Genomic DNA, 14066 nt, shown 5'->3' with positions numbered 1-14066 from the left:
TAAGAAGCGACTCCTGCTCAGTTCTTTGAAAGGAGATGCCTATGCTCAGAATAGGATTCAGGGCTAGTGGATACAGGTACAGTACTCTCGGGTGCCTAAGCTCCCAAGAAGTGTGGAGGCTGAAATACCCTCCTTTGTTTGGCAGCTTCCCCACTCATGTTGTGGGATTATTATTGCTGTTGTTTAATTCCTACAGGCCCCCTGACTTTAATTAGGACATCTTACTGCTATCCTAGGTGACAAAAAGCTGAAAGGCATACATAAATAATCAAAATACTATTTTATTAGCAGTTTATCAAATACTTACATAGAAAAAAAGTCATAAGCAAAGAAAGCCCTTTTAAATTTCAGTCTATGTGTTGTTTCTTTCGCTTTGTAGCTTTGGGTTCTTCTGTCAACTGAGATAATTCATGATTTTCCTCACAATATTTTCTTTTCTTTCTCTTTTCCTTTTTGTGGTCACTCTGGTAATCACTAGTGTCACTGCCAGGAAGCACAGGTTCTTGATTTTCTTGTTTATGTTTTTTCTTCTTCTTTGTTTTTTTATGAGATAATCCATTCACGACATCAGGATTTTGTTCTTCTGCATGTTCTCTCACAGCAGTGTCTGCATCATCTACAACCTCCCCCAAGTTACTGTCTCCTTCACAATTCACTGTTCCATTTTTTTTGTGTTTTTTCTTTGTCTCATTTCTGTTTGTATCTTCAGTTACAGTTTCAGGACACTTGGACTTCAAGCTGTAAATGTATTTAGAAAATAAACAAAAGGATGAGATCTCCAAGGACAACTCGTATATCATCATATCAAACTTTCCTGAAATACAGTAATTACAAAGAGCCTGTAACAGACCACTGATATTTGTGCCAAAACCACAGCTAAGTAAGTGGAAAAAGGGATTGAGATCTTTAAATGACCAGCAAGGGAACTTATGGCTAGCTAATACTTCTAGTCTCATTGCCATTATTTGTCCAGTTTCTATTCTAGGACACAATTCATATTACCTCTCCAATTCCAAGTTTTCTTGAACATGCGTTATGTCACCTTTGGTTCTTTCAGACTTTTCTATTATCATGCAGTTTCCCCCGCCTGCTATTCTCTGTATTTATTGCATAAGTTTGCACTAAGCTTCTTCAGCTGTTCTCAAGCTTTTCATTTATTTGCAGTCAGTTTTCACAAGGACAGCTTATCAGCACTAAGGAACACAAGATGCAATTCACTCTTGCCACTACAATGCTACTAAATAAATCAGTTCACATCTGCAAAGAACATATCGTGCTTGCTATAACATCTAGTATTTTAGAAGTTATTTCTCTAGTATAGACACACTGTGCTTTTAGATGAGGAATTAGCCACATTCAAACAAAAGCAATTTGTGAACAGAACTTGAACATAAAGGTTGCAAAAATGGAACAATCACCAAAATATTTATTACGTTTCTGGGGCCCCCTCTACATGTGCAGGTAAAGATGTGACAAGATCTAATGTGCGATCCACACAAGATTGTGCCTCATGTGCACAGCAGGAAGGGCAAGTCCTCGTCTCCCTGTGAGAAGGACCATCCCGCCATGAGGAGAGGGACGCAGGCCTCTGTCCCCCCCTCCATGATTTTTGATGGGCAATTTGCTATTTAATAAATATTTTTGGTACTTTGCTTTGAAATACTGAACATAGTACTTTAAAAAGTGTAAAAATGGTGCACACCTGATCACCTTAGGTTTTCAGATTAAACCAGAACACAAATTTGATTATAAAATTATCTAAACACCAGTCAAGAATTAAACTGATCATGACATTCTGTAACACATACGTGTGATGCAATAGATTATTTGCATGAGAAACACTGGGTTTTTTAAAAACTATTTTAGCTATTTGGAGTTTTTTTTTTTTGAAAAAAAAACCTCCTCCAAGGTAAATCATGTTAAAATTCTGTTGTTAATAGGATCCATAGCTACATTCAGTCTAAACTAATTTTATATGAAAGAGACAGGAAGAAGTTTAGATTTAAGACAAGACATTCAGTGTTATCATGTAGTCTTTAAATAAATGTAAGAAAAATAATCATAATCTTATCACCAAACCTGTCTTTAGTCAGTCGTCCCCAGATGAAGAACATTCCAGCAGCATCGGAATCTAAGCGAGAAACTTCAAATTCCAATGTATCTCCTATTTTTAACCCAAGGTCTTGTTGTTCAGCTGACACGCAATCATGTTTAGGGATGGAAGCATTGAAACATCCATGTATCAGACAGCCAATGTGACTAGGGACAATTTTATTGATCACACCCTAAAAAAACACAAGACAGTAAGAAATCAAACAAATTTGATTCAAGTTTCACATTTTCTAATACAATGGTCCTTGACATTTAGTAAACCACTCCCAGGTGCCTGGCACTGTCTCTCCCCTGCCAGCCTACCTCCTTTCCAACACCATGCACAGTTCCACAGTTTACTTCCCATGTGTTCCTCTTCCCAGCAAGTTACTGATCCTCAAGCTAGCTATCCATACAGAAGTAGTGTAGCAGTGTTTACCCAGTACTGCATCCAAAGAAATTGGTAGTCTCTCACTAGAGCTATTTAGCACTGCATTAAGACAGCTCTCTGCTACATCTAATCTCAGCTTAATTCTACCTGGGGCTGCAGGAACATGTTTAAAGGCGGTTAAGGGTCAACTGAGCCTTTGCATCCCTCACAGATGCTTTTGCAGCCTATTTGCAGCATCTCAGCAACGCATTCATTGAGAGCTCCTTTTTTCTTTTCACTTGTGCCTACAACATTTTAAATCTGCTTGGAGTTCCCTGGATGTTGACTTTTGCACATGTAAGAATTTACACATACAAAGCATGCAATCAATTTGTACGACACACAGCTTTCACAGCTGAAAGTACTCATGTTACTTCTAAGATGTGTTTGTTTCTTTGTCTTTTAAATTACAAAATTCAAAATTAGGATGCTTAACAGCAAAGAAGAGTACACTAAACTGTTACAGCCTGACCCTAGTAAGTACTTACACATATAACAGGATCTTAAAACACTATAACCCACAAGAATATCTCGTGATCAGGCATTCTAAGAAAGAATATGATACATGACAAAACACAGACAAGAAAAAATATTTTCAAACCTGTCTGAGATGCATGGTACATTAGGAAAGGAAGCAGGTGATGTGCCCTGCTTATGAAAAAGGGTTCTAAAACCTGTACTTTCATAAAGATTAACTGTGACTAGTGCTGTAGTCATTTTTCTATTTAAATGTTCCGTTCATTTCATTAGGGATGGAAGCATTGAAACATCCATGTATCAGACAGCCAATGTGACTAGGGACAATTTTATTGATCACACATGCAATGCTCTGAAAGTAGAATTTTCTTTCATGCTTTGAAAACAACACATTTATTTTATCATTAAGACTTTGGATGTGGAAGTTGTCAAACTGCTAAATTAAAGCAAACTGTTTAATCCAGTTGTGTGCCTAAAGACTGTAAGGGCAATATCAGCAAGTTAGTATCTTGATCTACTTTTGCAAATACACCTGCAAAAGTACTGGCATGGGCATCTCTGAAAACCATCCTTCCATAAGGCAGAGATACCCGGCTCGTTATTTGAAGTACTCCAGAGCAAAACCTGGGTTTTGTGCCAAAAAAAGGGCACATGAGTACTGTATAACCCTGTTCCAATGACAGAACTGAACACATACTGGTATCTGGCTCCTAACCAGCCTTTGGGAGAAAATGCATTTACACTTCATGTGCTTAATGAACAGCATTTTTAAAACCCAAAACGTAAACCTGCACCTGGAGCTACTGCAGGAGACAAGACAAACAAGTCCTTAGCACAGGGGGAGGCCCAAGGCAACACAAACAGCCTCCACATGTCAGCCTGGGGAAGGGACAGGGGGCAAAGCAGCAGAGCAGGCAGGGAAGGAGGGTGGGAGGAGGCATCCCCACCCTTACTGGCTTCATCCATTTCCCCAGAGCTGCCCCAAGCTGTGACTGAGCAGGTGCAAGAAGCACTCGTGCTGCTGCCACCTACATACCACCAGCTTGGTTCCTTTCTGGGGTGTGAAGACCACGAAGTCAGCTTCGATGTGAAGGTGGATGGACCCCTGGTCGTCGTGAATGTCGCCCAGTGCCCCCACGATCTTCACGTGGCTGTAGGCCAGCGGGACGCCGCCCAGGCTGTAGGAGCAGCAGGACAGTGAAACAGCGAGTGGTTTAAGCCTCCCTCCGCCCATCCCTGTCCCGCCCCGGCCCGCACCAGTCGCAGTAGCGCAGCAACCCGGCGTCCAGCTGGTCGCGGATGCCAGTGAGCTTGCGGTGCAAGAAGCGCGGCGCCAGCGCGATGTGCCTGCGATGCGGCACCACCACCAGGCACGAGTAGCGGCTCGGCACCAGGTCGCAGGCCGCCGCGAAGGACGGCACCGCCAAGCCGGGCGCTGGGACCGCGGGCTGCGCGGCCGCCGCCATGGCCCTACCGCGTGCCGCTCCTCCCGGCGCATGGCAATGACGTCACGCGCCAGGCCTCCCAGGGCACCGCTCCCAAAGAGGGGCCGGAAGCGCGGGAGAAAGAGCACGTCCTCTGGATGTGCGCGCGCACACCCGTGGTAAAGCTAAACGCGGCGCCGCTTCCTTGGGCGGAGCGAGCGGAAGCCTTCATCATCCGGGCACCCCGCGGTAGGAGGGAAGGGGGCGGGGCTTTGGGGCTCAGCGCGGTGATTGGCAGGAGGCAGATTGCGGGGGGAGGTAATACTGAGCGTGGGCAGCGGGCGGAGCGCGGCCCCTAGCGGCGGGCGGGGGCGTTGCAGGCACCTGCTTGCCCCGTGGTAGCCAGAGCCCTGGGCTGGCCCCCCCTCATAGCAGCCGGGGCTGGAGGGGCCCCCGGGTGTACAGGCCTGAATGCGCCTAATGTCGGACGATGCCGGGACGAGGGCTGGGAAGGCCCGGCCACACGCTGCGTATACTACGCAGTTCACAGGGATCGCACAGTAAATGGAAAGTAACGTTAAAGTCCTTGTCTCCCTGTGAGAAGGACCGTCCCGCCGTGAGGAGAGGGAACGGGCCACAGAGTTAGGGCTTGACAAGGTGTCGCGACACTGTCCATCCTCCGAGCATGGGGCAGGGCCCAACAAGCCCTCGGGACCCTGCCGCCGCCGCGCCGGACCTGGCCGGCAGGGAGAAGGAAAAGGCACCTGGAGGCTGCGACTGGCCCTCGGTGCTTTTGGCTCCTTCCAGTTAACTCCAGAGCTCAGCCCGTGGTCAGAGGTGAGAGCCGCAAGGCTCAGCCGGGTGCTGCCTGGAGCCCCTCTGAAGGGGACCGCAGGGGCCCGCGCAGGGGTAGCGCTGTCAGGGGAGCGCACGTCATTCACTGGATGATGGGATCTCCAGGGACAAAACCATCTGAGCGGTTGTGTCAGCACCTCCTTGGGAAGCTCTTGCTGAGGCTGCGGCTGCACTGTGCCCTGCATCTTTTGCTCACGTGTTCCCTGCCCATGGTCCTGCCAAGTCCAGGGACCTGCTGGCCAATGTGCTCTCCTAAGCTGGCCACCTGTGCGACTAGGAAGGAGGCTGTGGTTGGAGGACATCTTCCTGTCCCATACCCATTCCTGCTTTCTGGACGAAATTCACAGGGTGATGTTCACGGGCTTCTGGGATTCATTTGGCGTTGAGGGTGCAGGTTCTCTGCTTGGTGTCCCCCTTTCAAGTACCCATTATTGGGGACCCACCCAAACCGAGGAGGCAGGCCGCCAATTGTGTGGGCAGATCATGGGGCCAGTTGCCATTTTCACAGGCTTATTGTAGCGGGGGTCCCCCACACCTCTGATTGACCAAGGGGCCCTTATGGTCTTGCCCTCTGCTGCTGATTGGTTAAGAGAGGTGTCCATCTTATGGTCCTGCCCCTCTCTGCTGATTGGTGGAGTGGTGGAGCTGTGTGACAAACAGTCCTCTCAGCCTGTTAGTGGTAAGGATGGTAGCTGGTCCCTTTCATGTGAGCAGCCCCTCTCCTTCATTCCCCCACTCCATGGAGTGTGCAGCTGGGCTGCAGTGGCCATGACAACTGCTAGCATCCACTGGGGCATCAGCATTTTACTTTTAGTAAATCCTTCCCCTCCCCACCCCCATGGATTTCACAAACATTGCCCAATTTTGTGATTTCTGTGAAATTTGGATCAATTGAGTAGATCCCTAGTTATTAACCTTTGACCCCCACTCCCATCCCTGTTGTTCCCTTTAAGGATTAAAACGCTGCACTTTTCTTGTCCCTTAAAATCTGCCATTATGTTTTTAGTGGCCTCCCTGATTGAGAGAAGCTTATATTTTTCTCAGTGGGCCTAGCCCTCTGACACTCAGCACAACAAATAGGCCTGACCCATTGTGACCTTTATGAAAAGAATTGCTCTGTTATTTTTTCATAGTCAAAAAATAAGTGAAAACAAAGAACTGGCATTTTCCAAGGGGTGCCTCAACTTTATTGAGGGGTGCTTTGAGATGAAAAGGTTGAAGAACACTGGGTTAGAGGCTGAACTCTTTGAGCTGTGCAGTGTTTTAATCCTTAAGGGGAACTAAGAGGGACTAGGCAGGTTTGTGTAGAAGCACCTATATTTTCCTAAGTAGAGTTACTTAATTGCCATTTAACTCTGGGGTTACCTAATCTCTAGAGTTGCCCCTTTTGCTCTAGTTGACCAGAGTTATATAGCTCTGCATATCCAGAACTGTCCAAGTCCAGATGGAACTGAGCAGCTTGGGTCATCTGTTGCCTGCCTTTGAAAATGCTAAAGTCTGTAGATGCCTTGACACATGGAGAAAAGTACCTTTGGAGCAACTTCAAAAGCAGAGTGGGGAGCCAGTTCTCAGGAGTTCAGTAACTGTTACAATGTAACTGCTACATGTGTCTGAGCCCCCGAGGATACAAATACTACTCCAGGTTTAATCCTACTTCATTCAAGGTCAAGTTGAGGTTGATTTAGCTGATTTAAGTCACCACAACCTCATTCTCAGGTAACATTACAACATAAGTACTGTTATGTGGTCCTGATCAGATGTTCCTCCCCGCTTTTGAAGCTGCTCCAAAGTATATATTTGTCTATACCAGTGGTTCTCAATGTTTTTTTTTTAGATTTGAGGCACCCCTCTTTGACTAGAGCAGTGATTCTCAACCAGGGTGCTGCCAGATCCTTTGAAGGCTGCCCGGAGGTGTGAGGAGATAAGCAGCAAAGTGCAGGCTCAAGCCTGTCCTTGCCTGGATGATCCCTCACACCCACTGACCAGCCCCTCTGCAAGGAGGTAAGCACTGTAAAATAGAAATTAGTTTTTGAAATTGGGTGGTGACAGAGGGAGCGGAGGCAGTCGAGCATGATTGTAATGGGTAAAGAGATGAGTATTGTAATGGACTTTCAGTGTTGTAAAGGTGTATGTAGGCTTTCCCCCTAGCTTGCTCCTTCAGCCTTTTGGCTAGGGGCAAGTGAGACTATGGGACATCTGAACTCCAAAACCTCTGGACTTGGGGCTTGCACATAGGATGCCTGCTATGAATTTGGGAGTAACTGAAGCCCCAGACTGATGAGTCTGGAAGGTGTATTATACTTGGTGAACAGTTAAGCTCTGTTCAGTCAAAATTTGGAACTTAATCCAGAACTGATTTGGCCCTGGAAATGAAATTTTATTAAAAAAACCAACAAATCTTGTATATGAAGAAATAAGAAAGTGTTGCCCAAGAGTGTGCGTCTGGACTACCTGTGCCAAAGCTTACAGCAGCTTGCACTAAAGGTGAAATGCATTATTTCCATATAAACTAAGTCTGTAGGTACCCAGAGTAATTTGCCAATATAGAAATTACTACAGGCAAATTTGTTTCAAAGATAGTGTTTATTGGTCATTTGCATCTGAAATATCCTCTCACTTTCACGTGCTCCAGAAGCAAGCAGAGCCTGAGCAGGTTTTTATACTAAGGCTGGGAAAGGTACTGCATGGGCAAGAATTTGGAGGGTCAGAGAGCAAGGTGCACCTGCACCCCTGCCACTGTTTTACCTTCTGTATCCTTAAATGGCATGGCCATGCCCTGTATGTGGAGAAGCTGGACCAGGGGCTTCCTGCCTCATCTACATATAACTGTGTTTGGAGGGTCCAAGGACTCATGACAAGAATACATGCTTCAGCTAATTAGCACATGGATCCTTTGTTGCAGGTTTCTGGAGTACAAACACATACTGAGTAGTGCTGGCTTCTGGGGTTACCATGGCCTGAAATGCTGCTGACTCTGCTGAGGCCCAGCCTGATGATCTGTATGATCAGCTGTGAGCTGTTAGGCTTTGGAGTACTATCATTCCTTGCTTGAACTGCAGATAGAAAGATTCAAAAGTGCTGCTGATCAAAATAAGTGTTTCTGGACTGCCTGTGCTGATGCTTGCTGCAATTTGCACCCAAAGGGAGACACATCACTTGTATAAATTAAGCGTATACATACCCAGATGAACTTCCCTATATCCAAATTTTTAAAAGCATGTTTACTTAAACATTGGGGTTTTTTGGTCCTTTATGATTTAAATTTGCCCCTCACTTCCACATGCTCAGAGTTGGAGTAGAACCTGAGCAGGATCTGATGATAAGCTCAGCGAAGGTGCTGCACAGGGAAGGAGTAGAGGTCGGGGTTGGTGAGGGGGAGAGGGCAGGGGGGCCACTTGACTCTCCAAGGCCACCATTTTACTGCTGTAGTCTTAATAGTGTAGCCTCATAGGGCATTTGTCCACATACATTTTCGTGCTCCAATGTACAGGACATCTGGCATGTCAGAGCAGACTCAGTTAATCAAATCTGCTCCAGACATGAGCTAACATGCACTGCACTGCATCACATGCAGTTGTATAAGTGGTGAAAGATGTGTCAGCATGCAGAAAATGGCAGTGGTGTGCTTTTGAACTACAACACCTTTCATGTGTTTTAGCTCAAAAGCGTACTGCCACCATTTTCTCAGAGCTGACGTGCATTTCACCGTTTATACAAATGTATGTGCCGTGCCACCAGGCACTTTTAAAAGTGTGTGGAGCTTCGGTGCAAGCATGTGTACAAATGCCCTCAAAGACCAGCAGTTTCTTCCTGTGCCTGAGGAAGGGTGCTTGTGCCTGAAACTTTGCTAGCAAGGAACAATTTTCCCAACTATCCAGGTGGGCTAATAAAAGATATTGCACTTACCCCAAAAAACTTGTCTGCCTAAGAAGATTGTAAAATTTGTGAATCAGTACAGGATGCAGATGCTGGCCAAAATAAAGTTGGTGGACCATAACAAAAATCAAGGTCTGGGTCAGGGAAAGGGAGACTGTGGGTGCATCTATATGTTCAGTAGATACTGCGAATTTAGTTTAGTATTTGCTTAATGAAGTACTAATTAAATATGTAGTAACTACAGTTACCGCTCAGTAGCTCTGGTGCATTGTTTTTTATTGACACTTACTGTTTAGTAGCATATTAGCACAGCTTTTGCCTGGCATGCTACTGCACAGTCTTATTAGGCTACTGTGTATTAAGCATCTTGTGTAGATGGAGCCTGTATCCCCAGTTGGGAGGTGTATAAGGCAAGAAGGACAGACAGTTTGGAAGAGGGTGTTTGAAAAAAGCAGCACCAGGACTTTGGTTGGCTGCTAGCACATCAGATGGTACTGGTGCAGGTGCTCCTTACAGTTGGGGACTGTGTAGAACAGCTGAATGCCCCAGACAAACATGTCATGGGGGAGAAAGAATGTTGCATGTGATGTAGGGGTGTCTAGAACAGTTTGCTAGAACAGTCTGGGGGAATGCAGAGAAACTTCTGCAATGCCTGGGTGCTAAGAGCCAACTCATGCCAGAAGCTGTGTGGCGTGTAGGTCAGTGCCCCAAGGAAGGGTGGAAGAAGAGTATGAAAAGGTCTGGCAAGTTTTCACTACTTTCGCGTGACACTGGAAGGCAAGAAACTTACTAGGCTTGCAACAACTGGAACTCTCTGTACAGAATTCCTGCATTGGGTTTGGGTGAACTGGGCTGGTATTGCTGGAAGGACACAAGATAACTAGGTAAGGAGCAGGCGATGGATTTATGGAAAAGAGAAGAATGGAGATACCTAGTAGAGTTAGGAGGATGGAAAGATGATGTAGCTTGACAGGTGGCAGAGCTATAGTTGCAGCCAGGTGTTGGCTAGGAAGAAAGGCATGTTAGGGGCTAAAACAAGACCTATATGAGCTAAGGGGTGATAGGTGTTAATAGATGAGCTTGAAAGTTGATGGAGAGTAATGTATTAAGAAGCAAAAGTTTCTAGGCCCCTGGATTAATTAGAATTTGGGTAAGGAGGTAATCTTTGGATAATGTATAAATGTTCTGTGTTCCTTGTTGTTTTTATTTGTCAAAGTTTTGGAATCTGAAGGAAGCATGTTTTAAATTTTGACACTTAAAAAATTGTTTCATTTTCTTCTTAGTTGATGTAGTTTTTGGAACGTAATGTAAGCTGATGGAAGCAGGTTTTTAAGATTTTGATACATTCATCATCATCATCATCATCATCCAAGGTTTCCATCTGCATGTTCTGTCAATCTGGACCATATGTTTTATAAGCATGTTCAGTGCGGGTTGCATTTAGTCAGCTTCATAGTTGGTTTCCATTCCTGAGTGCATGCTGCTTTTGGCAGCTTTTTAACAATAGGCAATATATTTAATAAGGTTTTCTTGTACTAGAAGAAGGGCTTTTCTCCGCATGCTGATTAGGGGAAAAAACCCTCACATTATATTTGACTAAATAATCTATTAATTTTAATAAAATACTATATTTTAAATTTATATATTAACCTTTCCTGTACTACATTCAAATTTAATTTCAAGATAATCTCTTTGAAAAAGGAAAACTTAATTATTATTTAAATAAAAAATAAAAATTGAACTAATTTAAATTAAAAAAATCCAGCATTAAAAATCTGATTTTAAAAAAACCCATCAGTTTTTATCCATGCAGTTTCAGATTACATTAGTGTAAACGATGCATTTTGGATTAGGTAGTCATTGCATAACATTCATAAATTGGACAAAATACTAAAACAGTATTGGGAGTATTGACGAGTTGTTAGGATCCCTCCTTAGATAATACCACCTCAGTGGACCTCAGAATTCATCTTGCTTTTGATTTACTGGGTCTTTGCTGTTCTGGCCCCATTAATCTTTTAATTCCAGCTGCCCAGTGGATCAGCTTAAGTGGAAGGTGGGATAGAGGATCCTCTCAGCCTAGCCTCGCTCATAGCTTAAACCTAAGAGATCGTGGGTACTAAACCCATGGTTGCTAAGGGTTGGTTCTGGAACTGAGTCTTTCTGTATCCCAGGCAAGTGGATACTAAGTTGTTTATGAAAGAAGGAAGCTCAGTGCTATTTACTCAGGCAGGTATCTCCTTGGTTGTGTCTTGAATTCCACTAAGATGTCTCTCTGACAGCACAGAGGTGTTTTAGATAAGGCTAAGGCTTACCACAGGCTGAGACAACCCCTTTGCAGAATGGAGAGCTGGGTAAATTAGAATGAGGAGGAAGTAATATAGGATTTTTCTCTGGAGGTACCAAATGCTACTCACAGAAAAGATTGGGAGAGCCCTGTGAATTTGCACGGCAAAACAGAAGCCTCTGGACAGAGCAATAGGAGATCCTTTGAAAGAATAGAAGAACTATGCATCTCCATAATTGAAGAGAATCACTCCACAGTGCCTAGTTCCATTAGCTTAGAACAAGCAGAAGTTAGTGAAATAGGATCTAGCCCCAAGCATCTAGAAGTCTTACCTTAGCCTCTTAAATAAATTGTTTATTAAAGCCAGTAAAATTTAAAGATAGAAAGTTTAAATTTGTTCAGTTCTACCCAAGGATTCTGTTAAGATTATGTCTAGTAGGAATGGAAATTGATTAACCAAAATTGGTCTGTTGGAAACTAGTGGACACAGTGAGAAGGAATATTCCATTCATCTTCTCTGTCTTTACCATCCTGGTTGCCATCCCCACCATAATCTGTGATTTGTCCATGACATTGTTGGGCCATTGTTGCACCGATTCAAGGAGGTGATCTGACTAGATGCAGATTGGAGTCTAGATACCACTAACACCACCACCAGTTGGTTAAGTCCTGAAAAACATTTGATGTGATGTTCTGTTGCTCTCTATTTGTGTCTCCTTTTCCTCCCCTACCCATATCTGTTTGTCTTCTGTTGACAGTGACTCTGGCTTAGCTGGTTAAGACTATTTTTAGCAACATGGCTGTGAGTCCTTGACCAAAAAAGAGCTAACATCAATTTCTGCATGTCTTAAACAGCTTGACACCTGGTACAAGTTCAGGTAGTCTCTGGGTGTTTGTCAACAAGGCTTAAAGGGTACCTATATAAGTGCTCCTTCACATTCTAATTAGAACACATTGTGTTCAGAATCATGTGTATTAAGCCTCTGCATATTCTGAAAAGGCTGCAGGGTACTAACTAAACCTCAAGTGAGGTTTACATAAAGCATCCCATGACCATTTTTAAATGTGTGGGGGCTTAATAAATGTGATGCTGCCATGTTTTAGTTAGAGTGGCTGTGCAGGAACCACTCTAATTAAAATGATTTCCCTACCTCTGAGCATGTGTATAGGCAGCCTATGAGTCAGTCCCCAAAACTAGATGTTTTTTCTCTCATTCTTTCTCCTTTTTTATGTATGCTTGTTTTGTTTTGTCTTTAAGGAAGTGTCACGGAGTCACAGAGGTGCCCCATGATTCTGCGGCTGATTGGCCGAGCTGCCAATCACCCAGGGAGCTCAGGTGCCTGGTAGCCAGGCCAACCAAGTGAGGCACATGACCGGAAGAGGGCAGGGCCTGGCCTTTATAACCAGCTTAGGCCAGAGCCTGAGACACAGTTCCCTTCTGGCTGCCGCAGGAGCAGGAGCTCTGCGGCTGAGCTGAGCGGCCGGGGTTAGTGGCTACTACTTCATCGCGCTAACCGGCTGCAATGATGCAGGGAACAGGATCGCCCTAACTGGAGGTAGGATTGAGAGCCCGGGGGGGGCCTGGAGTTATTAGGCGTGTGGAGCCTTTGCTTATGTTATAGCCAGATGGCTTGAGTGTTAAGTTATAGTTTACATCCGGAGGACCGGGGAGGCTGTAGGGGAGCGAGGAGGCCTCAAGGGGAGCTTCCCCACAGCTTGGGGGTTCCCAGTGCCCAGTTGGGCATAGTGCCAGGGGCACTATTGTCGGTGCGATAGGGCACCATATTGCGCCGGTGAGGCGCGGGGTGCGGGGTTACAGACCCCGGCCCATAAGGGCGGTGTTTAGCCCCTGGAGCGGGGCAGAGACAGAGCGCAAGGCGCAGAGTCAGCCTCGAGAGGGCAAGGCCCCTGGAGCGGGGCAGAGACAGAGCACGAGAGACGCAGAGTCAGCCCCGGGAGGGCAAGGCCCAAGGCGGGGCAGAGACAGTGCGCGAGGCACGTGGAGTCAGCCCAGAGGGGGCAAGGCCCCAGCGGGGCAAGGCCCAGCAAGGCGACCTAGCCAGGCCTGGCTAGCGGCTCAAGGGCATCGAGCCTAGGGGGCGATAGAGCTAAGGCCAGGGCGATAAGAGCAGCCTAACTAGCCATCAAAGGGCGCCGAGAGCAGGACGGCGATAGCGCCGGTCCAAGGGCGCCGAGAGCAGGACGGCGATAGCGCCGGTCCAAGGGCGCCGAGAGCAGGACGGCGATAGCGCCGGTCCAAGGGCGCCGAGAGCAGGACGGCGATAGCGCCGGTCCAAGGGCGCCGAGAGCAGGACGGCGATAGCGTCGGTCCAAGGGCGCCGGGAGCAGGACGGCGATAGCGCTAAGGTGAGGGCGCCGAGACTAGGGCCGCGATAGAGCCGAGATCCGGGCGGCGAGAGCGTGCCGGCCCAAGGGCGCCGAGGCTAGGGCGGCGAGAGCGTGCCGGCCCAAGGGCGCCGAGGCTAGGGTGGCGAGAGCGTGCCGGCCCAGGGCGCCGAGGCTAGGGCGGCGAGAGCGCTCCAAACGGAAGGCCGAGCCGGCGGTGAGCCAGGCGCCAGCTAGAACCCGGCCCAGGGGGCGCCGGTAGTGAGCGGCGCTGGCGAGC

At 46.5% G+C, this 14066-nt stretch overlaps 1 protein-coding gene across 1 annotated transcript; it reads right to left on the bottom strand.

Moving 5' to 3' along the window:
- Positions 1 to 265: 265 nt before the first annotated feature.
- POLR1F (RNA polymerase I subunit F) lies at positions 266 to 4595 on the bottom strand. Its single transcript, XM_090046817.1, has 4 exons — positions 4256 to 4595; positions 4035 to 4176; positions 2080 to 2285; positions 266 to 738 (listed from the first exon to the last, which is right to left on the bottom strand). The coding sequence occupies exons 1-4, from the start codon at positions 4462 to 4464 to the stop codon at positions 348 to 350; spliced, it is 948 nt and encodes a 315-aa protein (XP_089902943.1). The 5' UTR covers positions 4465 to 4595; the 3' UTR covers positions 266 to 347.
- Positions 4596 to 14066: the final 9471 nt, after the last annotated feature.

Source organism: Crocodylus siamensis, chromosome 5, assembly GCF_052110815.1.
Source record: "Crocodylus siamensis isolate JL-2025a chromosome 5, ASM5211081v1, whole genome shotgun sequence".
NCBI classification, from domain to species: domain Eukaryota; kingdom Metazoa; phylum Chordata; order Crocodylia; family Crocodylidae; genus Crocodylus; species Crocodylus siamensis.
This window is presented reverse-complemented; position numbering and strand designations above follow the sequence as displayed.

What these genes read in the sequence shown, in the direction of transcription:
- POLR1F (XM_090046817.1), bottom strand. Translation starts at nt 4,464, where the DNA reads ATGGCGGCGGCCGCGCAGCCCGCGGTCCCAGCGCCCGGCTTGGCGGTG. An exon ending in TTGCTGCGCTACTGCGACTG is followed by an intron (nt 4,177 to 4,255) that starts GTGCGGGCCGGG and finishes CTGCTCCTACAG; the next exon opens with CCTGGGCGGCGTCCCGCTGG. An exon ending in AGAAAGGAACCAAGCTGGTG is followed by an intron (nt 2,286 to 4,034) that starts GTATGTAGGTGG and finishes GTGTTTTTTTAG; the next exon opens with GGTGTGATCAATAAAATTGT.